Source organism: Rhamphochromis sp. 'chilingali', assembly GCF_963969265.1.
Source record: "Rhamphochromis sp. 'chilingali' genome assembly, chromosome: 10".
NCBI classification, from domain to species: domain Eukaryota; kingdom Metazoa; phylum Chordata; class Actinopteri; order Cichliformes; family Cichlidae; genus Rhamphochromis; species Rhamphochromis sp. 'chilingali'.
In genome coordinates, this window is record NC_137937.1 from 11,140,025 (window position 1) to 11,167,839 (window position 27,815).

At 41.0% G+C, this 27,815-nt stretch overlaps 1 protein-coding gene across 1 annotated transcript in view; it reads right to left on the minus strand.

Moving 5' to 3' along the window:
• Positions 1 to 5,294: 5,294 nt before the first annotated feature.
• The window catches only part of LOC308404397 (voltage-dependent N-type calcium channel subunit alpha-1B-like), a 341,704-nt gene continuing 319,183 nt past the window's right edge, over positions 5,295 to 27,815 (minus strand). Inside the window, exons 46-48 of the mRNA XM_080894424.1 lie at positions 24,832 to 25,048; positions 18,703 to 18,920; positions 5,295 to 15,496 (exon numbers count right to left, since the gene is read on the minus strand). Coding sequence (XP_080750550.1) covers positions 14,948 to 15,496; positions 18,703 to 18,920; positions 24,832 to 25,048 — 984 coding nt within the window. The 3' untranslated portion in view covers positions 5,295 to 14,947. The remainder of the gene's footprint in view (positions 15,497 to 18,702; positions 18,921 to 24,831; positions 25,049 to 27,815) is intronic.

A 27,815-nucleotide genomic window follows, 5' to 3' on the forward strand; every position in this document is an offset into this window, starting at 1 on the left:
TCATACTGAAAACACATCAGCCTTGCAGACCATCGTGCGATTCTCATGCCCGCTCTGTTCATACCTTTGGTGCTGAGAAGGGTAGTAAGAGCTTGGTGGTCAGTACGAAGCGTGAATCTGCGGCCCCATACATATGTACGCCACCTTTCCACCGCCCAGACACAGGCTAACGCCTCCTTTTCTGTGGTGGAGTACTTTCTTTCAGCAGGAGACAGTGTTCGGGAGGCGAATGCCACAACCCGCTCCACTTGATCTGGGTGTAACTGTGTCAACACAGCGCCTAGCCCATAGTCTGATGCGTCTGTGGTGATAAAAGCAGGTAAGTCAGGGTCATAGACGGCAAGTGCGGGACTTTCCAGAAGGAGTTTTTTCAGGTTACTGAAGCTCTCATGTGCTGCCTCGTTCCACTGGAGTTCAACTTTCATGTCTGTTTTCAGCAACTGTCGCAGTGGTTCCACCAGTGTAGCATAATCTGGAATAAATTTACTGAACCAGGATGACAAACCCAGGAACGAGCGCAATGCAGCCATATCCTTTGGAGCAGGAGCCTCGGCAATAGCAGTAAGGTGATGTTGGCTTGGACGTAGGCCTTCCTTTGAGATTACATGGCCCAGGAATGTGATGTGTGACTGGCAGAAGGAACTTTTCCCAACATTAATCTGCAGGCCGACATCTCTGAGACGTTGGAGAACAGCTTGCAGGCGTGTATCATGCACCTCCTTTGATGTTCCGTAGACGATGATGTCATCCAAGTAGTTGCGAACACCAGGCAGATCTTTCAGGACCGTTTGCATCATTTTCTGGAACGCCGAAGGTGCTGATGCTAGGCCAAATGGGACACGTGTGAACTGGAACAGTCCCTCATGAGTGATGAAAGCAGTCAGCTTGCGGCTCTCCGGATGCAAAGGTAATTGGTGGTATGCTGAGCTGAGGTCAATCTGGCTGTAGTGAGTGGCACCTGCCAAGTCAGAAAACAGATCCTCCATATGAGGAAGAGGATGGCAGTCAGCAATAATGCTCTTATTGGGTTCACGAAGGTCAACACACAGTCTCAACTCCTTTTTTCGCTTTCTGGCCACGACCAAAGGACTCACCCACTCAGCTGCATCGATCCTTTCAATTATGCCAGCTTTGAGTAAGCGAGAGAGTTCTGCTGACACCTCTGTACGTACACTTAATGGCAGGCGTCTCAGCTTTTGGCGTACAGGCCGCACATTGTTGTTTACCTGTACTTTATGGATGAACCCTTTAACACATCCAAGTTGAGCTGGTGGAATAGGATCAACATTGTACACAGCAGACTTCTGGTTAGACGAATCCGGATCATCTGCAGTTTCATCCTGAATGCGGTCCACTTTGCCTCCGACGATGCAGACGTTCAGTGCTCTAATGAGGTCGAGGCCTAATAGCGGGGAACCAGCTTTGACAATGTAGAAGGAAGCAGGAACTTTTTCATTCTGTGCATGCAGTGCAACTGATGCAGGCAGACAACCCATCACAGCCAACTCATCTTTAGCATAAGTAACTAGTTTGACTTTAGGTCGCACCAGTGAACAGTCTGCAAAATATTGTCTGTAGATAGTTTCTGGCAGAATAGACACAGAAGCTCCAGTGTCTACTATCAGCGCTACTGTCTTAGAGCCACCTTGTACAGTTTCAATGTCGACAGTGCAGGTAAGCTTATCTTGAATAGCTGCCATCATTTTAGCATCTTGCACGCACAGTACTGCCAATTCTGGAACCACTACTTCTCTCACTTCACTGACTGACGACTTACATACCTTGGCAAAATGTCCCTTTTTCCCGCAGTTATTGCATTTTGAAGAAGCAGCCGGGCAGTTTTTATCATTAGCTAAGTGCTTGTGAGAACCACACCTGAAGCACTTCCGCTGCTGCTGCTTTGAACCTCCCCGTTTGCGTTGGTCTGGAGTGCAGCCTTTAGCGGGGCGAGGTCCTCTCCTCTGGTGAGAGTGGGAATTTGCCGCGTCGACCGTCTGAACAGGCGTGGTCGGACACGAGCCGGGTGTGGAGAGTAGAGTAGCGTTTTTGACTGCTGCTTCTACCTGGCTCGCAATAGTTAGAGCCTTATCCAGTGTGAGTTCATCCTCCAGTAACAGTTTGTCTTTCACAACGCTGACATGAGCATTGGAGATCAACTGATCTCTTATCATTTCACTTTCCATTTGTCCAAAGTTACAAGATGAAGCTAATGCTCTCAGAGCCACCACATACTGAGAAACAGTCTCATCCGCTCGTTGAATACGCTGTCTGAATGTATGACGGCACGCCACGACATTCACTTTCAGCACAAAGTGCTTCTCCAGTGCGCTCATGGCGTCAGCATATGTATCACCTTGCTCCGGTAACGTGTAGAATAACCGCTGTCCCTCCGGGCCCAAGCAGTGTAGCAAAACAGCGCGTTTCCTAGCATCCGGCCATGCGTCTCCCGTGGCATTGATTACTAGCATGTAATTGTCGAATATTTTCCGCCATGTAGTAAATGCGGCTCGCCCACATGTGGAAGAAAAGATGGTGGACTCGGAACTGATGCACTCATCCTCGTCGCCAATTTGTGGTGTTTCGACAGAAGAACGGAGACGGCTTGGTTTGTAATGGAACGTATATATTCAGCAGTAGTTCGCCATTTTACATCTCACCATACACTTCACTTCTTCTCTCCTTCCATCATTCTTAGTCACAGAGCCCCCTACTGGTAACTGAGTATATGTTCATATTCAGTCCCCCTTGTAAGCAACCCTTCACCATCTTAGCAGTGTATGTAAACACAACACCTGGTGTAATGTGAATGTCCTCAGCCAACACCACTGGCCCTGGTGTAATGTGAATGGCATCAGCCAGTATCACAGGCCCTTGTGTTTTGTGGATGTCATGAGCAAGCAACACAATTCCTGGTGAAATGTGGATGGTTTCAGAAAGCACCACAGGCCCGGGTGTAATGTGGATGCCATCAACGAGTAGCACAGGCCCTGATGTAAAGTGGATGGCATGGGCCAGCAACGTAGTTCTGGTGAAATGTGGATAGCCTCAGCCAGCAACGCAGGCCCTGGTGAAATGAGGATGTATCACCCAGCAGCACAGGCCCTGGTGTAGTCAATATGGCCTCACAGGGAGCACTGTCCCTGGTGTAATGTGGATGGCCTAAGCCAACAACACTTTTCCTGGTGAAATGTGGATGGTATTGGCCAGCACGAAATGCCCTGGCGTAATGTGCATGTCCCCAGCCAACACCACTGGCCCTGGTGTAATGTGGATTGCATCAGCCAGTATCACAGGCCCTGGTGAAATGTGGATGGTTTCAGACAGCACCACCGGCCTTGGTGCATCAGCCAGTAGCACAGGCCTTTGTGTATTGTGGACGGGATCCTGACAGAAACACACGCCCTGGTGAAATGTTGGCGGCCTCAGCCATGAACACAGTCCCTGGTGAAATGTAGATGACCTCACCTGGCAACATACACCCTGATTAAAGGTAGTTGGTCTCAGCCAGTGGCACAGGCCCTGGTGTGGTGATGATGGCCTCACAGGAAGCACTGGCAGTGGTGTAATGTGGATCACCTCAGCCAACAACACTGGCCCTGGTGAAATGTGGATGGTATCGGCAAGCAACACAGGCCCTGGTGTAATGTGGATGGCATCAGCCAGTGTCACAGGCCCTGGTGTAATGTGAATGGCCTCAGCCAGCACCACAGGCCCCGGTGTGGTGATGATGGCCTCACAGGAAGCACTGTCAGTGGTGTAATGTGGATTCCGTCAGCCAACAACACTGGCCCTTGTGTATTGTGGATGTCATCAGCCAGCAACAGAAGCCTTGGTGAAATGTGGATGGTTTCGGACAGCACCACCAGCCCTGGTGTAGTGTGGATGGCATCAGCCAGTAGCAGGGGCCTTTGTGTATTGTGGACGGGATCAGCCAGCAACACACGCCCTGGTGAAATGTTGGTGGCCTCAGCCATGAACACAGGCCCTGGGGAAATGTAGATGGCCTCAGCTGGCAACATACACCCTGGTGAAACGTAGTTGGCCTCAGCCAGTAGCACCGGCCCTGTTGTAATGTGAAGAGCCTCATCTAATAACACTGGCCCTGGTGAAATATGGATGGTATTGGTCAGCACCACACAACCTTGTGTAATGTGGATGGCATCTACGAGCAGCAAATGCCCTGGTGTGGTGAAGATGGACTCCCAGGAAGCAATGGCCCTGGTTTAATGTGGATGGTATAATCCAGCATCACAGGCTCTGGTGTAATGTGGATGGCCTCAGCCAGCACCACAGGCTCTGGTGTGGTGATGATGGCCTCACAGGAAGCACTGGCCGTGATGTAATGTGGATGGTAGAAGCCGGGATCACAGGCCCTGGTGTAATGTGTATGGCCTCAGCCAACAACAGTGACCTTGGTGAAATGTGGATGGTATTGGCAAGCACCAAAGGCCCTGGTGTAATGTCAATGTTCTCAGCCAGTAGCACAGGCCCTTGTGTATTGTGGATCGCATCAGCCAGCAACACAAGCCCTGGTGAAATGTGGATGGTATCAACGAGTAGCACAGGCCCTGGTGAAATGTAGTTGGCCTCACAGGGAGCACCGGCCGTGGTGAAATGTGGATGGCATCAGCAACTAGCAGAGGCCCTTGTTCATTGTGGATAGCAACAGCCAGCAACACACTCCCTTGTGTATTGTGGATGGCCACAGCTAGCAACACAGGCCCTGGTGAAATGTAGATGGCCTCAGCCAGCAACATACGCCCTGGTAAAATTTAGCTGGCCTCAGCCAGTAGCACAGGCCCTGGTATAATGTGGATGGTATCAGCAGGCAAAGCAGGCTCTGGTGAAATGTAGATGTCCTCAGAAGGCATGACAAGCACTGGTGAATTGTAGTTGCCCTCAGCCAGTAGCACAGGCCCTGTTATAATGTGGATGGCCTCATCTAACAATACAATCATGTGCATGATATCGGCGCATGTAACAGTGAGAAACGCACTGTCTGTAGTGCTGATCTGATAGCACTACAGACTGATCTGTAGTCTTTATAAACAGTGATTAAGGGTTTCTTGGGGACTGGGATAATTGAATATCTTACACTGCGTTAAAAGGAAGTTTTCTCTTTTTGAGCACATCTTTGAATGGCATGAACAAGACAGCTGATGGCATCTATATTGTTTATCCAGCAGATCAAATATAACAACACATGGTTTAGATTTCATCTTTTTTATTTCAAGGAGCTTTGTTTCATACAAAATGTATAATGTAGAAACAACAACAGAATTCAAAGTCTGGTCAACAAACATAAATTCACGCAAACAAACATTTCACTGAATCCCAAGACCCAAAGAAAGGAATGTTCCTCGTCTTCTGCAAGGAGTGGAACTACCAGTAATGTTCAATACTGTTTTTTCCAATAGAAATTTGTCTTTTCAACAAACCCCACAGTTTATATCAAATATTAAAAAGTAACAACAAAAGGACACATGATATCTAAAAGTAAGTAAGTATATTACATGCACATACACTGTTAGAACATGCATACGTCTGTATTTTTTTCAAGAAGAAAACCCACATTTACACCGTCAGTGTTATTCAGGAATAAAGCTGTTGGACTGCTTCTAATGTGTGGAGGCTGACTGGTCCAGACTTGGTCAAAGGTATATTTTTCTTTAATGTAATACAGACACAATACAGGTATTTTGAGATGTTTTTTTCTTTTTGGCATTATATGTTGAAACTGTTAAAATAATGATTGTATCTGCAAAAGCATATGTCTTACACTAAAAGAATGACTTTGACAGTGTTTATTTACGAAAACCTGTTATGGTGACCTAACAGGACACACCTCATCCCTCTTGGAACTATGGGATCTACATTTGACACAGTTAAAGTGTAAAGGTAAATGTTATGCATGCAAATATTCATACAAAGTTGCTACAATTTTAAATATTCTTGTTTAGTCTTTGTGCCTTTATGCATTTTAAATCTTTTTTGTTTGTGTTTCACTTTTTTTCATAGCATTTTTTATAAAATATTTGGTCACAATCATGCTGAAGCCTAAATCTGAAGAGACCAGCGTGTAATGCTACAGGATGGATGGAGAAACCAGTTTTTCTTGTTGCATAGCCCTACTCAACTGTCTTTAGCTTGTGTCAGGCCCCTGTAGTGTGTGTTGCTGTGGTTAAACAAACCCCCTGGCTGTTCCCTCCTAACAGCTGAAGGGACAAAGTCTCTCTTCCTCTACTAGTCAGTCAGGTGCTTCAGAGTTTAACATCTTGTCCTTCATGTAAAAGCACATCAATAGGCATTTCATCAGAGACAATCCACCAAGTTGCATAAAACAGAGATTGCTTGTGTGTAAGTCAGCCTGCATATGAAATTCAGAGCAAAGTGCAGTGCAGTGTACCATCTGTGGTGACTGGCTGGGGATGTTACTGAACCTGTCCCTGAGCCCGGGTCTGCTGGAGCTTTCTTCCTATTAAATGAATTGGTTAAATGCAGAGGACAAAATATCTCACGCATGGGGTTTGGAAATAAACTATGTTTAACCTCGTAGGGCCTGGTGTCCACATATGTGGACATTACATTTTGGGTTGTCTAGACCACAAAACTAAATTTTGCTCCACAAGGGCCTGAACTCTTACAAGGATATTATACTGCCACTGTTCTGTCAAAATTTAAAACAAATGTCCTCATATGTGGATATCCAGCTCTGCGAGAGAGAAAAAAGTCAGGCAAAAAGATAATTCTTTGTTTTGCATCAGGTCCCAATCACCCCAAATAGCAAAGTTAAATTAAAAATGCATGCCATGAAAGAGTTTGGGTCTTAGGAGGTTAATTGCACACTAATATGTTACTATCAATGTGGAAGTATTGTTAGTTTGATACAGATTCTACTTGAATATTTCAAAATAAGTGTTCTTTTGAATCTGGCATTTTTGGGTTATGATAGTATTATTCAGTGGGCAGGTGGATCTGTTGCCTGGTTACAATCCTCTCACTGTGTTTTGTACAAGCCAACTAGTCAACAATCTGCAAGCTCTGGGTACAACCCTGAAATGAAATACAAGATTTATATGTGTAAGCAGCATACTTTCAAAGATTATGAATGATTTGGAAGTCACCAGACTTTTGCATATGCATCAATATAGCAACACTAGCCTTTTTAAGATTGTGATTAAAAGCAAGGCCATAGGAAGTAGAGGTACTGGGGATGCTGCAACAAAGGCTACGTTCACACTGCAGGTGAAAGAGCATCAAATGCGACTTTTTTGACCCTATGCGACCCATATCCGATCATGGTATGACAGTTTAAACAGCACAAATCCGATATTTTCAAATCCGACCTAGTCCACTTTCATATGTGGTACTGAATCCGATACATATCTGATGTTTTAGAAAGCGACTGCTGTTTGAATGGGCATGTCACATTAAATCCATCTTTTACGTCACTGACAAAAGACAGATGCCGGACAGTGCAAAACGAGACAAACGAGAAAGCATGGCGGTGAGAAACGAGAAAGCGATAACTTATCATTAAGCAATAACTTAATGATAAGTTATTGCTTATCATTAAGCAATAACTTCACATTTGCTGCAAAAGGGTACTTGACTATGTTGTATGCTGTGCAAATTTGACTTTTGGGCTAGACAAAAATATTGAGCAGTGTTGGTCAAGTTACTTGAAAAAAGTAATCCGTATCTAATTACTGATTACTTCCCCAAAAAAGTAATCCCGTTACTTTACTGATTACTTATTTTCAAAAGTAATTAATTACTTAGTTACTTAGTTACTTTTTAAAAACACAATTTACAACCTGAAGAGGTGATAAAGCGATAGATCTTTCAGCCCAATTCTACTTTTTCTACATAATCCATCATACAAAATGTAATCAAATGGAAAAGTCTCTTTTTTTTAACTTGTTTTATCAATTTTAATCTTAACTTTATGCATCAAGCAAAGATTTAATTATACGCAACATTCTCTGACTTGAATAAATTAGTTTAACATTTAAACCTATTTTCTACACATTCCAGCACATAAAATAAAGTATTTTTTGTGTTTACACTCACTCTTTCAAATAGATGCAAGTAAAACACAGCAGAAAATAAATAAAGTCAAAGACTCAGCGGTCCTGTTGCTCTATTTTCACCTGTAAAGCAGGACTGCGGTAGGCGGAGGTTTACCCTGGTGCAGGTGTGCCGCGGTCAGTGGAAGAATCCGCGAGTTTCTCTGTGAGTTTCCCATTACGTCGTAGCGCACTCGGTGCTTGCTTGGAAGTTTTTCGCTGTAAAAAGAAGTTTTCTTCCCACGCACGATGGACGCTAATGTTTTTGTCACTTTTTATGGAATCAAACTCAAAGTAAGGTCAGTACTTCCACGCTTTAAACGCTGCACGCTCATACTCTCTCCCACAATCGATGTGTGATCCATTGTTGATCTGCACACAGCTGTTGTCACTAACGGCGCACTTGCTTACGTCACTGTCATGAGACATTCTCGCAAAAAAATCACGGTTTTAGTAACGCAGCATTACTACGGGAAAGTAACGGTAATCTAATCACCGTTTTTGCAATAGTAATCCCTTACTTTACTCGTTACTTGAAAAAAGTAATCAGATTACAGTAACGCGCCCAACTCTGGTCTTAAGTGATGTCTTAGGAGGAATCATAGTTGCAAAAATGGCATATGTTTTAATGGTTTCAAAATGAAACGTGAAAAATGAAAAAAATGAAAAAATGAAAAGTTAAACTGCCTGATATTTGCAGTTTAAGAGGTTTAATTATTGTTGCATCTATGTTAAAATATTGAGTGAAAGCCAGTATATTTTTCTTGGCTATGCAGAGCAGGTCAGCTAAGTTTTATTGTTTATCCTTGTCTGTTGTATGCAGAAGAAAGGGGTATTTGCAAAATTTAAATACTTTGTGAAGTTGAAATGTGACAAGACAAATATATATACATTTTATATCTAACAATGTAGACAACCACCCCCCTAAAAAACAAAAAGCAAAGGCAAAAACAAAACACACACACTTACTTCAGAGCTCCAAACATCAATGCCCTTTTACAAATGACACTATATCCTTGATATAATGTTTCCTTAAACCATCCATGTGGGATTTTCTTTTGAAAATTAGATTTTTCCTATAAATTACCTAAAGGTAATTTGCCTTGAAAAGCAAACAATTTAATTGTTTGACTGTGGAAATGCTGATCATTTTAGTGCAACTTTTGCACTTAACTAGAAAGCAAACAAGCTCGTGCAGAATGTTTGTCAGGCCAAAATGGTATACACTGTAATCATACACTGTTGAGTATTAATGTGGCGGAGGTCTGATCCTCCGCCACATTAATAGGCTGTGGCGGAGGCTGCAGGGAAGGTGTGGTGCAGTGAGCTCAACCAGGGAGGTTGGAGGCACAGGTGAAGGTTATTCATCTAATGAGGTCTTTCCTTCTTTATAGTGATGTCAGACACCAGAAGGAGAGAGGTGTGTGTGAGGTCAGGTGAAAAGCTGGGACGCTGGTGCCAAAGCTGAGTGCTTCTGTGTGTAGCATAAATAAAAATTATAAACAACTGTCAGAACACTGTGTGGGGTCAGAATTATTCACAATTAATTATTAATTAAATTGTTTTGGTGATCATATGAAAAGTCACACTGTTTACCAGCCAGTGTTAATTCTGACTCACCACAATGTCCATATAGCATTTGTGGGGCTTAGTATGAAAAACATTGGATACATTATTAAGGGTTAAAAGTGGTGTTTATCCTTCTGACCAGAAAAGATATATACTGATATCTTTCTCCATATTCAATCCAACAGTTGATGCTCAAGTGCTCAAGGCACAGACATGAAATTCGGTGAAAAGAAACAAAGAAAAAGTAATTCACTCTGCCTCTTTTATTTTCTTTACTCTGTGAAGATAGGGGCTGGTATAAGACCTTTTTTCTAATCCATCCATCCATCCATTCACTTTCGCTTATCCTTTTCAGGGTCGCGGGGGGCGCTGGAGCCTATCCCAGCTGTCATAGGGCGAGAGGCGGGGTACACCCTGGACAGGTCGCCAGTCTGTCGCAGGGCCAACACACAGGGACAGACAACCATTCGCACTCACATTCATTCATGATGGTGGAATTGAACTCAGGACCTTCTTGCTGTGCGGCAACAGTGCTAACCACCATGCCACCGTACTGCCCTTTTTTCTAATGATTATTCTAAAGAAATTGGATCACTGCTGTAAAACTGCATTATACAGTAGTCACTGGGCATGATGTTACAATATAATTTTTTTGATACATGTGAAAAGGTGAAAAAAATGACCCAGAAATGTCAAGTATCTCAACAACAACTGATACGCGCACACTCAGACACACACAGACATACAGTCACAGACATAGCTTGTGTCCATTTAAATGGACAAAAAATGGATTAAAAAAAAAAAGTAGCAATCCTTGCTACTTTGGGTAGTAAACAGCCACAACCAACTACACCCATCCACTGCAGCTGACCCAACTCACACTCTACCACCTGAATAAGATACTTGCACTGTGACTCTCACTGTGACATCGTTACCAAAAATATACAAAGAGGTTATATCAGGTAGTTAACCAGTTCTAACATTTTAGCATGCAAATTAAGTTTCTGACTTTAATTTAAATTGAATGATATATTTATCGTTTTCATAATTAAATCCCAGCATAGCGTTTCCACAATGCTGATCCTTAAGTTCCCACCCACATGACTACATGGTATCAAAAACAACCACATAGAAAAAAAAACAGAACTTAATTTTTCACTCCTGTCTTTTAAGTGTAGATATTGACTCTGCTTGCAGATAAGGCTTTCTATACAACACATTTTCCTGCAGAGCTAGATATATATAATGAATCCAACATCTATTTTCATGTGGCTGCATCAGAAAACAGTGACATTGCATCTTTTTCTATCTAAAAGGAGAGGCACTTAGTCTTAAAACATCGCAAAGAAGTCTGTAAGAAACATTAGACCTGAAACAATGGCAAACTGTAAGCAGTTCACATAAAACACTCCTTTGTTTTTCCTCATATTGTATAAAATGTGCACAATGGAGAAAGAACATCAAGGAAAGGAAAGGAAAATTTGAGGTAAAAAAAAATCCCAACAACAATCAAACAAACAAACAAAACTATTTCCACTACCACGCGCTATCTCATTCCTAAATTCTGCAGCGGTATGAATTCCATCTTTTCCACTGAGGGAATGTTGAAAAGGATTAGGCATCATCATGGAATGGTAAAGTCCAAAGCTAAAGACAGCACAGCTATCTGTACAGTGTCATGTCTGAGGTTTTCAAATACCATTTCATTAAACTACTGACTTGATTTTTGTCCTGATCCTGTGACTTACAGTGTTGACACCACCATCTGACTCTGAAATGCAACAACTGACAGCAAGTAATGGTCATAGCCTCCTGAGAACCTCTTTCAGTTTAACTTATTTTTGTGTGATTCCCTGCCTCTTTGGAGCTAAATTGGAGTGGCCAGGATGTCCTCTCTTGAGAACTTAGTAGGGTAGCTCAAATAGGTTAAATCAAATGTCCATTACAAAGGACATAAATGAATAGGTTGGGTCTCCAGAGAATATTGTAATATCACAAATGATTTACAATGCATATGACATATTATAAAATATCTTGTTATAATGCAGAGTTGAAAGTTGGAGTTTTTTGGTTAATTGTTTGACTAAATAAAGAGATATGTTAATTACAATTTTCTTGGCCAATTCCAATTTCCTATATTTTTATGACGTTGATGCATGTGCAAATGTGTATTTGCTTAGGCCTTTAAGTTCATCCTTTGTGTTCTTTAAGTTCAGCTGAATTGCTTGTTGTTATTAATTTGAATTCTGAACATGTGGCTGATATTTTGTGAAACTGTATAAAATAACCACAACAAATGATTAGTATTATTATTATTCACATTAAATAATAATGTGAATAATGTGTCCATCAAAGCCTGTCCATCAAATGGGAAGGATATGTATAGGTGTAGTATACACTACAGTTGAGCATTGGGTCTCATGGCTCTCATTGACAAGTGCATTAAGCAGTTATCTGTTTATCTCATTGAGCACTACCTGTTTGGCAGCAGGCACAACTACAGACTAGATAATAAATTAGTGGAGCATTTAAAAAAAGAAACAACAACAACAAAAATAAACTGAATCTTGTCTAGGATAACAGATCAGCAATCACAAACAACAAGAAACGAAGCAGCAGAATAAATTAGTATTCATTACTAAGAGGGTGCTATAGCTCAAGAGGCAGAGCGGGTCATCTGTAAAGCAGACGGTTTGCATTTTGATCTGTGGCTGTTCCAATCTGCATGCCAAATATCTTTGGGCACAATACTAGCACTAAGTTGCTCTCCCATGGATCTATTGGAGGGAATGTTAGATAGAAAGCACTTGCATACAAAAAGCATGGGAAAAAAGTAGAAGTATGAATGGGTGAATGCGGTAAGTTGCATAACTACTATATATGCTTTAAATGCTCGGGAAGAGTAGAAAAGCGCTATTTGAGAAGAACCAGGTCATTTACCATTTCCAAGTACACCAAGTTATTACCTCAATATATATATACATATATATATACATATATATTAGGGGTGCAACGATATTCGTATCGATATTGAACCGTTCGATACAGTGCTTTCGGTTCGGTACGCATATGTATCGAACAATACAATTTTTTTCAAATTTTTTTTTTTCAATTTTTTTTTTTTTTTTTTTGTGTCCCGTTTGGATCTATAGCCATCAGAATTGTTGTCTTGAGGCCAAGAAAGATGCAAAGAGGATTTATTTTAAGTGGATCATCATATTGGTCCATTTGATTGACCTTTATTATAATTATGAATTTATTTTATTTTCAGTTGCAAACGGGACAGACATGACTGTGGGATAGGACAGGGGGAAAGAATGAAAGAAAGAGGGGGAGAGAAAGAAAGAAAACCAAAGGGGAGAAAAAAAAAGAACAATACAAAATTTGTAATTTATTTTATCAACTTTCCTTCTGACGATGCTGTCTGTGTTGAGCGCTCAGTGAATCTGCATTTGACTACTCCGCCTAGGCTCGAGAGTGCAGCCTAGGCGGAGTAGTCGAACGCAGATTCACTGAGCACTCAACACAGACAGGATGGTCAGAAGGAAGAGCGCAGGGCAAGCTAGCGAGACAGAAGTGGACCTCCCCACCCTCATTCAGATCTGGCGTTTGGAATTATTTTGGTTTTCATGTGACGTATGACCCTGAAGGTAAGCGAGTCATGGACTAAAGTAAAACAGTATGTTGGGATGTGCCATGCAATGCTCAATTACATGGGTGGGAGCTAGTGTGTTAGCGCAGTTAGCTCGTTAACGTGTTGGCCGTCTAGCCCCTCTGTATAGGGTAGCTCGTTAACGGAGATTTGCCGTGTTGTGGCGTTAAGGTTATTTCAACGAGATTAACCTGAAAGCACTAGTGGGAACACAATGAATATGACTGCACATTTATACCGACATCATCCTAGTGCAAAGACAAAAACAACAAGCATGCATGCTACAAACTTTAGCCGAGTCATTTAGACAGCTGTTAGCACAGGATTCTCCTTATGGAGACCTGATATGTTTAATATGCTGCTGAGAATATAGCCCAGAAGAAGCGGATAGTATAGCTTTTATTTTGGAAAGAGACATTTCTCTGTAATAAACTCTCTTTTCCAAAGATGAGTGATTCCTCAATCAGATACAGGGCTCGCAATATCGCTAGCCCGACGTCCCGGGGCTATCTCTCCCCTGCCTGTCGGGCTATTGTAGGAAGGAAAAATATATGTCAATGCTTTTGCATTCTTTCAGAAATGTAGCTGGGTAATTATGTCATTGGGTGAGCCACTGTCAATATGTGACATATTGAAATCGTGTTTGAATTTGCGCTTGTTTTTTTGCTTTCACTTTGCAATCGCGCGAACTGTGTATAGAGAGCGACAGCACTGATCTGTGAGTGATGATAATTTGTGCACCAATTCCTCTGACATCGTCTTATTAATTGTTAGCTTACTATGCAAACATGACAAGTGAAATCTCCCGCAGCTTAAACATGTGAGAGGTTGATCGCGCAGAGAATCGCTGAGCTTATGTGAGTGCGGCAGGATATATATTTCACTACGATGACCTGGATGATTGAGAACCTTCACAGACAGATATATATTTTAGTTCTGCTGAGCCAAATAAGACAGGTCAGGGTGAAGAAGTGACAGCCAAAGAAAAGCTTACCACAAAACGGAGAAGTTATGACAAATCAGACTATAAGGCAAAAAGAAAGTGCAGCTTTATGGTTTCATGGACAAAAGAATTTCTGTGGCTGCAATATGACGAGCTAAAAAACAACACGCACAAGGGTTAGGGTTAAATTTAAAAACTGTACTTTTGTGTTAAAATATATATTTATAATTTTAATAAATGACAAATTAAAAAGGCATGAACATTTTTTTTTGTATCGAAAAAATATCGAACCGTGACACCAAAGTATCGAACCGAACCGAACCGTGAATTTTGTGTATCGTTGCACCCCTAATATATATATATATACTTTCCATATAATATATATATATTGTATGGAAAGTTGCTTCAGGATCAGTATGGTGGTGTCAGTAGCAAATCAAAAACAGACACTGTAAGACATTTGATATTGACAAAAAGTCTGCCTTTCTGCTACAAGCGCTTTGATAAAGAGGATACTTTTCTATTCACATTCAAATATTACCCCCTTAAAGCATTCTCCTCAGATGTTCTCCATAACTTAAGATCTCCAAGTTAGGATTACAATAAAGCATTAAAACACACACAGTGATGCTGTAAACTAAAGCCTTCAAAGAAGATGATAAAACTCATCACAATTCCTCAAAAATGCATTAAAAAGGTTTGTTTAAAGCCATGCTAGCACCATTCATCCTTTACTGCCTCCTGGTAACACCTGGGTGGCCTGATGCCAGAGCCTGGGCTGGTGCTACCCCCAAAGCTGATGTGGTACCCATTGGGCATACCAATGTTCTGTTGTTGAGCAGGAGACAAGGCTCCCATCATGTGAGGCAGTGCGTTCCAAGAGGAGTGTCCAGCACAGGGGCTGGGAGACAGCGCCGCCATATCCTGGAAGACTTGCAGCTGGTCCCGGAGGCTGCCATAGAGGCTACCCAGAGCCTTGCCCTGGCCCAGGAAGGGCTCTGAGCTGATACGAGTGACGGGGCAGGGGAAGTGGTGAGAGCCGCTGTAACGGAGGCCATTGTGCTCTGAGAGGCCACGGCTTAGCCGGCTGGGACTCAGAGAGGTCTGGCTGGACACAAAATGCACAGGAGAGGAATTGGCAGTCTTGTAAGCCACCCCGGGTCGCGGGGTGTGGGGGATCTTGGGGAGCTGCCGACGTCCACGGCTTGACATGCTAGTATTGGAGCTCAGTGCCACTGGGCTGCCTTTAACCCAACCACTGCCCTAGATGAAAATTGGACAAGCAATTTGAAATGATGAGGAAAAAGAAAATATGCCAGAGAAGAAAGGAAAATGGGAAGAATATGTATAAGTACAGAGCCACCCAAGGGAAGAAAAGAAAAGAAAGACACCAAAATACATGTACATGGTAAGATAACAGCAAACATAAGAGGGACAGAGAAGACAAAAATAAAGACGCACAAATGGATAGATAATCACAGAGGGACATGATGAAAAAGACAAAGTGGGAAGAAAAGCGAAAGGTCATGAGAGGCTATACTGAAAGCAGACAGAGAAGAAAGCACTAAAAACATGCAGAGCAATCACAACAGTCTGCATTTAATTTCTGCTTGTCTATATCACACATTTGCTGATGCTCTGTAATATATATGGTAATGTGACAAAAAGCAGTCTTTTATTCTGCTTTTATTCAAATATATCGAGTCAATTCAACTTGACTTAAGTAATGCAAAGTTTACAGTGGAACACATATTCACTGCAAGAGTAAGTGTCTACAGGCATCTGTAAAGTATGGTCATGGTTTGGGGTTGCATTTTAGCTAATGGTGTTGGAGATCTTGTTAAAACTGATGGAATTATGAGAGCAGAAAAGCAGAGCCAGATTTTGATGCAATTTGCAACAAAATCTTAAAATCTTCTGAATGGCAAGAGCGTCATCTTTTAGCATGAAAATGGTCCCAGATATACTGCCAATGCAGTAAAAGCAAAGCAGGACTCCATGCCTCCACAGAGCCTGGACTTCAACAATACTGAAGTGAAGTTTGATCATCTTGGAAATAACTGAAAAAAAAACCAGGTCAAGAAAGCTGGAGAACTATTCCTGAAGAATACTTAAGAAATGAAAAGAATCAAGTTTTGTAGGGAACATTTAGACCTTAGTACAAAATACTGAGTTCTAAGCTTGTTTTAACTGTACAAACACTATTTTGCCATATATACTGTATTTCCATCTTTGTATGTTTCAATAAATTACTACTCTTATTTAAAATTTTCTTGCAAAATATAAAGAAATGAAGGGTGGCTCAAGACTTTTACTATATATTGTATTTATATTAAATGCTGATATTGATAAGTTAATATTTTTCACCGGCACTAATTGACTTGTAACACCCAGCTGAAATGGAAAAGGTTCCCAGTTATCTAAAATACATGCACAGGTTAAGTGTATATGATGTAAAAACTGTCAGATAACACTGTGTGGATAAATAGTGTTATGCTTTGCTATTCTTTAAAGTTTCCAGTTTGCATTGTTTTTTTTTCTCGCTTTTCTTAATCTCACTTATCTGTTACCTCATTGATTCTCACTGTGTTCTGCACTCTTTCATTCATCCTTCTTACCAGTGGAAGTTGTGGTAAGAGACTTTTTCAATGTAAACCTTTATTTTTCAGATTAAGTCAACTAATTTATTTTCAAATTGCTCTAAATTCCACCATTTCATGTCCTACTCAATCAGATCAGCTTGTGCCTCTCTTGCTTTTAAGGGAGCAATACAGACGTACTAGACAGCACGTCTTTCATATCAGGCTCTTTTAATCACATTTTTACTTCACTTGAAACAATCTATAAATGTACCTTCACATATTTTAGCTAAAAAAAAAAAACTCTGCAGTTTACTTATTTTAGTTTCTTCCTGTAAGTCCATTACCTGCATGAGGCGCACTAGGGGTTGGGTTCAATGTCTGTCACACAGCAGTCAAGGTTGGGGGCCCTGCTTGTCCAATCCCTGGCTATCAAGGCTGGATATTGGAACACAAAATGTCACCTTTCTGGTGGGGAAGGAGCCTGAACTAGTGCTAGAGGTTGAGAGATACTTAAATATATTTGGGGTCACCTCAACGCACTGCTCAGGTTCTGGAACCAGTCTCCTGGAGAGGGACTAGGCTCATTCCAGTCTGAAGTTTCCCTTGATGAGTGACAGCAGGCTGAGGTGGGTATTATCATTTCCACTTGGCTAGCTACTGGTACATAGGGTTTTAACGGTGGATTACAGAGCTGTTTCCTTGTGCCATTGACTCAGGAACAGGTCTAGACTGTCGTTTGCACTTATGCAACTGTTCAGAGTATCCAGACTTCTTGGATTCACTAGGTGGGGTGCTCAATGGTGCTCTATCTGGTGAATGTCATCCTACTGGGAGACTGCAACACTCATGTGGCAAATGACAACAAGACCAGGAATGGCACTATGATCGAAAGAATGAGATCACGGGTACAAACAGCTTTCTCTGAAAGGTAGCTGGCCTCTCCCTTAGAAATAGAGTGAGGAGTTCAGCCATCTGAGAGAGGCCCAGACTAGAGCTGCTACTCTTCCACATCAAAATGACCCAGTTGAGGTGGTTTGGGCATCTGTCAAGAATGCCTCCTGGGCACCTTCTCTGTGAGTTTCTTCGGGCATGTTCCACTGGAGGCAGAACCAGGATATGCTTGAGAGATTCCATCTCTTAGCTGGCCTAAAAACATCTTGGTGTTCCCCAGAATAAGCTGGAGAAGGTGCCTGGGGAGAGGAATACCTGGGCATCTGTGCTTAGACTCCTGTCCCCACAACCCAGTCCCGGATAAGTGGAAGAAAATAGATGGATGGACAGACAGGCAGATGGACCCAGGATGATAGCACACTTTTCCTCCTGAGTTATCAAATTAGATTATTTAACATTAACACCAAGCTGGATAAGGCATGTTGTATAAATGCTGTATGGCTGTCTTCTGAAAGTTGATCCTACAGTCAAATATTCCTGTGGTAACATTGACTGTACTTGTGAGTATATGTTACGAGAAGCTGGACTGTGTAATACTCTAGAGTGTGACATATGTCCATGGCTAAAAGAAGTGAGTTGCCCAAGCCATACTTATCATTGAAGACAGGGGCCAAATCATAGGTATAAAACAATCCAAACCGTATAGTTGCATTTATAAATTCTTTCAAAAGAAAGTAAAAATGGGGATAAAAGAGCCTGATTTGAATAAAAATAGAAAAATATATTATCCTACGTGTTGGCCCCCCTAAAGCAACAAATACCTGAATCGTCATTATGGAAAGCCCAAGTCGATTTGAATGATGAGTAGGAGGAGAAATGGTGGAAAATGGGGGGATTTGCAAAAAAAGAAGACGCCTTAAGCTAAACTAACAAGAATGACATTAAAAAAATGAAAGCTCAAAGATGACCTTAGTCAAAAAGAACATGCTTGCCCACCTGCTTGTTGCTGGTTTCCAGCCCTTCACTTGGAGAGCCAGCACAGCTGGCGGTGGAAGATTTCGAGTGGCACTGTCCCCGGCTGCAATAGCGGTCACAGGAGTAGTAGCGCTGTTTGTCTGCAGAGGAATGATGGTGTTTCCTTTCATGGGAGCGTCCACGGTCGTGGGCTCGCTCTCTGGAGGCTGTTGTTTCCGATGCTGGCTCACCCACTGCAGCTGTGAAGGAAGAAAATATTGCTGGGTGTTTCTGACAAGTCCTAAGATTTTCTTACTCCCCAGTGTTTAATACAGTGTTTCAGTAGGGGTAAAGATTCTAACAGTCATGACAGAAACAGCATAGGTCATTTCTAATCTAATTAACGATTAAGCATTTAATAGGTTAGAATTAGTTTGGAATGGAAAGGCCTTAATCAGAGAGATGACTCTGACAGAGCTCCAGAGTTGCTCTGTTGAGTGAAAACAGTCTTCCAGAAGGACAACCATTTCTGCACCATTCTACCAAGAGGCAGATAGTTGCTGGATAGCGTAGTGGGCTACTGGAACAAGGAGGCATAAGTGGGCAGAGATGGGTAGTAACGCGTTACTTGTAACTGTAATCCATTACTTTTTCAAGTAACGAGTAAAGTAAGGGATTACTATTGCAAAAACGGTAATTAGATTACCGTTACTTTCCCGTAGGAACGCTGCGTTACTAAAACTGTGATTTTTTTGCGAGAATGTCTCATGACAGTGATGTAAGCGAGTGCGACGTTCGTGACAACAGCTGTGTGCAGATCAACAGTGGATCATATATCGAGTGCGGGAGAGAGTATGAGCGTGCAGCATTTAAAGCGTGGAAGTACTGACCTTATTTTGAGTTTGATTCCATAAAAAGTGACAAAAACATTAGTGTCCGCTGTGCGTGGGAAGAAAACTTCTTTTTAGAGCGAAAAAAACCCCTAAACTTCCAAGCAAACACCGAGTGCGCTACGACGTAATGGAAAATTCACAGAGAAACTCGTGGATTCTTCCACTGACTGCTGCGGCACACTGCACCAGGGTAAACCTGTTTTAAAAAAGGGACCTTTCCATTTGATTACATTTTGTATGATGGATTATGCAGAAAAAGTAGAATTGGGCTGAAAAATCTATCGCTTTATAACCTATTCAGGTTGTAAATCGTGTTTTTAAAAAGTAACTAAGTAACTAAGTAATTAATTACTTTTGAAAATAAGTAATCAGTAAAGTAACGGGATTACTTTTAATTCGTTACTGTAAGTGGGCAAGAAATAAAGAAATAAAAAACAGGGTGCTGTTGCAATGCTACTACATAAGTAACCCCAGCAGTTTGAACAGGATGAGGGGCTTATGGAATCTTTGATATCCAGCATCCAGCATTGACGGCGAAACAACTGGTGTTCCAACATTCAGAAGAAGGACCTACTCTCATGGCTAGAGATTGCAACAGCAAGGGGGAGGCAGGACGACAGGTATCATCACCCCCACCCGAGATTGGGTACCAAGTGCACCGGAAAAAGGATCTTTGAGTGCAAGAGTGAAGCTTGAAACCTGGATGTTTCCACAACACAACCTCAGAAATGTGCATTTCTTAACTGTACGTGCAATATCTGCATTATAATCAGACTCCTGTGCATGTAGAAGTATATATAGAAGAGAAGTGTAGTCGGATGGTAACGAAGAGAGGGAAGGTAGTCAGGAGATTGAACTACCAGAAGGCAACTTTGCAACGTGTTCTAGTAATAGAAGGGGCTACCGTTTTTTGTTTTTGTTTTTTTCAATTATTCAGAAAAGGTATATGATAATATTGATAAAAGGTATATGATAATATATAACAGGACTAATGGGACAGTAGTACAGAGGTTTCAGAAGTTGCTTTAGAACTCTTCTGTTCTTTAAGATTCCAGTGTCCTTTTTTAGTATTTCTACTGCTATACAGCAAATACAGCAGAATAACTGCTAATTAATTCACCAAATTTCTTTTTCCAAATTGTAAATAAATATGGTTTAAAACAGTGCTTTATGATGCTAACATGATTTACTTGGCCAACCAAGGTTGTGGCAGTACTGCTTTGAAAGTGGATACTTACATAAGTATCCACTTTAATCTAAGTATCTGGATTTAATTGTGCAAATTTAATTGTTTTAACCCTTAGCTTCTAACAGAGCAACCTTGGAAGCAATAACAGGAGTGATCTGCTACAGTCAGAGAAGTACTACTGCTCAGTGGAGGGCTCATGGTTAGGAAAGAAGGGAAGCTGAGCTCCTGAAAAGTCGCAGAATTCAGGACTTCAACAAAACTCGGACAAAGTGGTAACTAACCGTTTGATGGATGTTGCTCTTGTTTTGTCCTTTTTTTTGACTTAACTAATTTTCTGTGCTTGTTCTTTTGAAACTCCTCACACTTATATGTTTAGATTTTATGCTTTATTTATAGTGTGTTGGTTTTTATTGAGGGGTTATTGAGATCAAAATCCTCCTGATCTCCTCAGCAGTGTGTCCCCCTCCATGCCAGAGAGCTAGCAATTATTTCCCCCCACTGTACATTAAAATCAAGAAGCATTTTTTGTCAAATGTTTCGTTAAAATCAGAGGTTTTTATAGGTGACTTAAGTTAAGTCCCTAATATTCTTTCCAATAATGTGTTTTATTGTTTTCCCCTTGTATTTAACTATATTAAACTGACAGTACATGTTATATTTGAAGTAGTATGTAAGAAGCGGGTAAGATGCTAGAGCAGGGGTCCCCAATCCCAGTCCATGAGGGCCGCTGTCCCTACAAGTTTTAGATCTCACCCTGGGTCAACACATCTGAATCACATGATTAGTTCATTACCAGGCCTCTGGAGAACTTCAAGACATGTTGAGGAGGTCATTTAGCCATTTAAATCAGCTGTGATGGATCAAGCACACATCTAAAACCTGCAGGGACACCGGCCCTCGTGGACTGGGATTGGGGACCCCTGTGCTAGAGAGCTGCCCTTCTTGTCAAAAGGTGTCAGAATCTGAAACCTTTGATTCAGAATATGAATGAGTATCTTTTTACATTTGAACAGGTAAATATCTGTCAAGAAGAGATATTTCAGTGACTATGTTGCAATGCAATCTACTGTAAGACAGATGACAAGAGTCTGAACTACTTTGGTGAGCCTTTAGTCAGTGCAAACCAACTGCCACTAAGCAGCAAAAAACTTATGGCAAAGTGGAAACGCTAACCTGATGGTGGCATCGAAGAAAATCGGAGGATTTCTTGATTGTTTATTTATTCATTTATCTATCGTTTTCCCGAACTGCAAATTGCTTTGTTAACTAGTAAAAGTTGCATTTCCTGCAAAAATACTGGGTGAATGCCATGTAGTGGAAATCATGTGCCAAAAACAGCTGAAGAAGCGGAACTATCTGCTTTATTTCAAAGGGTACACTGAAGAGGAGCGAGAAAGAAAAAAAAAAGCAGAAGGAGCGAGAGCGGGAAAGAAATGCGGCAACAACCACAAGTAGGATTCAAACCTGTGCTGCCCACTCTCAGGGCACCTGCTCATCTCAGTGAGGCAAAGACAGATTTCCTATCCTGAAACAAACGTAATTCATGGGAAAACGGTAAACGGTATGAAAAAAAATTATTTTACCGTGACCGTCAGGAGTGTCTGAAGATATTGGCACAAGGCTCATGTCTCTGGAGTCCCCGGTTTAGAAGATATGACGAGTTGAAAAGTTAAAAAGCTTAATATTTAAAAATGCATAAAAGTTATGAGCACCAAAAGATAGAGCTGCAGGGCTCTAGACTAACTTTTTCCATGGTTACACTGGTGCGCCTAACTTTTTTGTTAGATGCAGATAGTCATTCATATTCTGAATCAAAGGTTTCACAAAAGTTTAGGTGCACACAAATTTTTCAACAACATCGCTTAACACTGTAGTTTTACATGTGCACTTTAAAAAAAAAAAAATAATACAGGCAATATCGATATAGGCAATATCGATGTTTAAATTATTAACTAACAGTCTTGTCAACACAAAGTTCTTTATTTGGAGCACCATTCTACAAGAAAGATAAGTTACTGAAAGTCCTTGTTCTTAAAGTGCTTTGGCAGTCTTTGGCAGTAGTAGACATTGTAGACAATGTTAAACTTAATCATCATCTCGGCCTCTGATGATCTGTTTGCTGCTGCCTGCCGCTGAAAGGGAGTGGGGAGAGGGGACACTTGTTTTGCAATTTGGCATCATTTTAAAAAAGTTTACATTTCTTCGCTATTAAACAGCAGAAATTTGGCTTTCTTGTTGGAGGTCATTTTTGGAGAAAAACAAAACAGCAGCCGACAGCACTGTACATGACTTGTGCTTAATAATCGAATGAATAATGCAGAAAACAGAGATTTGAGAAAGAAAACTGTTCTAGAAGTACACTGAGAGAGAAAAAGCACTGTGCAGCAAGTGTGATTTTATTGTGGCGGAAGCAAAACAGCAAAAGTAAGAGGGAATTCATGATGATGTTTATCAAATGTGAAGACAAGTTTTGATCTTCTTTTGCTGCTGCAGTCAATTTTGGTTGGAGAGTGACAAAACCTGCAGCATCATAATCTAGCGCAAAAAAAGACGTAAACACAAAGCATGGACCCGACGCATCAGAATCAGTAAGCTGTCAGCTTTCAGCATCAACGCGTCCATGTACATGTCGTCAGGTGATAAAGCTGACATTTCACTGATGTGTCGGGGCCGCATTCTGTGTTTACGTCTTTGAGTGGAATCCGTTTAGCTGTTCTCATTTACTGTTAGCTTGTTGGTGGTTGTTGAAATAGTTTTGTGAGGTTTAAACTGAGATTCTGGCCTTTCTGGTAAAATACATTTATATTTAAAAGTTGATTCAGGATTCAATGAATCGATATCACTTTATTCAAGCTGCTCACCTCTCTCTATCCGCCTGCACTTTCAAAAGTACACACTGACTATCTCTGATTGGTTTAAACCATGTTATGGGCATAATGTGTGTCTGCTGTTGACCACGCAGAGACTTCCAGAGTTGCGGAGACCTTTTTTTGTACTAAACAGCTGGTTGCACCAGTGCGACCTAGGATTTTTTTTAGTCACACCATTGAGAAATTAAGTCGCATAAGCGACCAAATTGGTCACACTCTAGAGCCCTGTAGCTGGCATTAGCAGAAATAGCAGAACAGTTTAAAATTTGAATGGTGAAAATAGCACAAAAACTGTGGGAGTAGTTAAGTGTCAAAGATTAAAGAAACAGGAACTCAGTAGGTTGAGTGAACCTATTGACCTTCACCAAAGTGATGCTCACCCAATGAGCTTACTTAGGTGATGTTAACAGAAAACATTGTGATTCCACTGACATGCAGATTAGACTATGAAAGTCTGGATATCTGGAATACGTGTCATTTTCTGCTTCTAAGTTTTATTTTTGACCCAAATGTCTGTCTCCTTTAACTTGCATGTTAAAGAAACAAGACTGCCTTATTTCATCTGTGCAATACTATCAAAATAAGGAACGCATTTTAGTAATGCCGAAAAACTAGGATGTGAGGGAGGCTATATGTCTTCCTTTTAAGCTTCACTTTATTGGCTCTCTATTTTAAGTCGTTATCATTTATCGTAAATAAATCCTAATAAATCTCCCCAAATCCTTTTGCTCTCAGACTGCAGGTATACCTGTAGTTCACAGAGCATTCCAAAGTAGAATGGGAAGCAGAGTCTTTGATCTTGGACACTAAGATTGCTGGGGATCACAATCCACTGTGCACTGCTCCTCCAGATCCTTTGTTTCACCGCTTTTTTATTCTCCTACTGCTCTAGAGGTTTTTTCTGGTTAAAAGGGACTTCTTCAACCCCATCGTCACCCAAGTCCTTGTTCTTAGTGAGTAGCTGGGGCTCTTGCTAATATTGCAGATCACGCGTCCTATAATATAAAGCCCCTTAAAGGAAACTATTGTTGTGAGTTGGCACCATATAAATGAATTGCAACTGAACTAAAAACAATCACATAAAATTATAGGATAGCATGATGGGACAGTCCAATACTAAGTGGGACTAGATGATACTGAAGTGGGACTAGATGATACTGAATGTCTTTGTACACTGTGATTTTGATAGTGCTTGTGAATAAATTCTGACTGACTTTACCAGCAGAACCGGGAGGTTGACCTGCCAAAGGTGCATCTAAAAACCTCTGTCTGTTCTCTCTGTCTCGGTCTCTACGGTGGTGGCAGCGACGGTGATGGTGGTGGGTTCTCTCCTGGCTTGGTTTTTCCAGGGTGTAGTCTCTTAAATTGACCTCTTGGGGCCGCTGTGGGGTCACAGTTGAGGCTGAGCGCTTCATAGGGCTGGCATCAGGGACAGACTGAAGGAGAAAGACGGATAGAGAAAGCCAGTCAGCAATACATTTTAGAGTTGTTTTTCCCCACAGCTTCATGTAACAACTGCATCTAATTATTTAACCCTCCTCTCGTGTTAGGGTCGGCACCGACCCATTTTAAATTTCAAATGCATAAAAAAATCACATACATTTGTTTATTGTATCAAGGCTTTTTGACTTTGTCAGGAACCTCTATTTCTACAAAATAAAATAAAAAAAATTATTTTCACTAAATTATAAAATGCCCTAGTTGAAATTATGACCTTTGTGTTGTTAGGGTCGGTTTCGACCCAGGTATAATATTATGAGTATAAAGCAATAATTAAAGCCAAAACTGAAATCATAAGTGCACTGTCAGCTAAAACACTTACAGCAAGCGCCTCTCCTAATCATATGAGCTTTAGGGGATTCTTATTTTGCATGTTTTTTGCAGTATACCTGCACAAAAACAAAACAAAATAAACACGGGCATGTGAGGTGAATTCACTATTTGAGTGGCCATTTGACTTCCAGAGTGCACATTTACAATTTGCAGCATACAAAAAATGAGAAGAAGATTCACAGTGAGCTAAGTTCTGGATCATATTTTTGGTGAAAATGAAGGAGAGGACACAGAGCAGCATAGCGATTCAGATGGGCAGGTTTCTAAGGAGGAAGACAATGTGGACTATCATCCAGAAGACACAGACACATCTGATCAGAGGTGGAGGTCGCTGGTGCTGAAGCTACTCCTGCTGAAAGATTCAAGTCCAAAAATGGTAAGATCTTTTGGAGCTCAGTACCTCATGATGTACATGGCAGGGCAGCTGCTGCAAATGTCATCAAAATGACCCCTGGAATCACAAGGTTTGCTCTGACCAAAGTCAGTGACATCAAGAGATGTTTTGAGATATTTATGCCATTGTCACTAGAAAGAATCATCATTACTATGATAAACCTTGAAGGAAAAAAAGTCAATGGCGACATGATGAGGAATACCTGGATGCTTTCATTGTTCTTGCTGGAGTGTACAGATGCTGCAATGAGGCCACTGATCGTCTATGGGATGCATCGACAGGCAGAAACATTTTCTGGGCAACGATGTCACTTCACACATTTGATATCATTTTGATTCAAGAGTCCTCAGATTTGACAACAGAGAGACCAGACCGAGGTCTGACAAACTTGCTCCCATCAGGGATGTCTGGGAGAGATGGGTGCAGCTTCTTCCACTGATGTTCATCCCAGGGCCAGTGACAGTGGATGAATGTCTTGTCCACTTTTTGAGGAAAATGCCCCTTCCGGCAATATATACCCAGTAAGCAAGGGAAAAACGGCAGAAAAATCTGGGAAGCCTGTGATGCAAAAACCAACTATGCCTGGAATGTACAGATTTTCACAGTCAAAGCTGCGAGTGGCACCCCTGAGAAGAAACAATGAAAATGTGTGGTCCTCCATATGACCACTGGACTGCAGGATCACAATATCAGCTGTGATATTTTATTTTATTTTATTTTTTACCAGATATGACCTTGGACAAGAACTTCACAAAGGAAACTGAGGTGAAGCTGTATCATTGGGAAGTGATAAAAAGCCCACAATTACCCACGGCTATAACCAAAACAAAGGAGGAGAGGACTTTTTCTTCTTTTCAGTTTATATTAAAGGTCTACTGCTGAAAAAAAACAAACTTTTGTCTTTTCTTGATGTAAATGTCTATGGGTCGAAATTGACCCGTAACACCATCGATGTCATTTTAGTTATTAATCTTAAAATGAAAAGAATCAATAAAACAGATTTATTTAAGAGATGTGTCCTATACCCCTCAGTAATACTCAGGTAACACAGAAACCTTTTATTTATTAATATGATTCTCTTGAGGTTAATTTTACAATTTTTTTTTTAATTGAAATCGAGGGGTATAGTGACAAAAAAAGACCCAGAGGCCCACACCAAAAGTATTAAAACCAACATTTTCATGGATAAGGAAGCCTAACAAGGTAACCAAGAGATGAGAAACAAATTGGATGATAACTTATTGTTTTTAGTATATTTTATAGCTGATTTAATTCACGGGTCAAAACCGACCCGCTAACATAAGAGATGATAACAGAAAGCTAACACGAGAGGAAGGTTAATCCACACAGTAATTGCCCACTGCTTAATCTGATGAAGAAAATACATTACAGCACAAATGTAATCATTTGTGTTGTGTTTTAGAATAATTGACTGTTGTCCCACATGACACAACAAAGGGAGTGAAAACATTTTACATTTAGCTAAAGAATGCATCAGTATTAGGAGCACAGGGCCAATCTGCCCATACAAGTCTGTCTTAGTAAATAGTAAGTAAGTATCAAGATGAGATAAGATAAGATAAGATAAGACTTTATTGATCCCACGACGAGGAAATTAAAGGCAAAGGACCAGGTGTTTCACTCATACCAGTAGGAGCTAATTCATTCAGCTGATTAACCTATTTTAAGATAGAATTAGTTTCAGGTTTTATAACATTCTGTAGACTTTTCACATATATGGAACACCCAACTGGAATGATCTGTAACAGAAAATTTATAAAAAAAAAAGTCAAAATTAATAGTGAAGGGTGAATAAGACTTTTTAAGAGACATCTTCTAGTTCCAGAAAAAAAACCCCTCTGTATTTAGCAATAGCTAAAAAAACAAACAAACTGATTTTCAGAGGTCAGAAATAACAAAGTACACTAATGTGTAAAGTAGATATCTAAAATTTCTACTTAAGTATTTATTTTTTT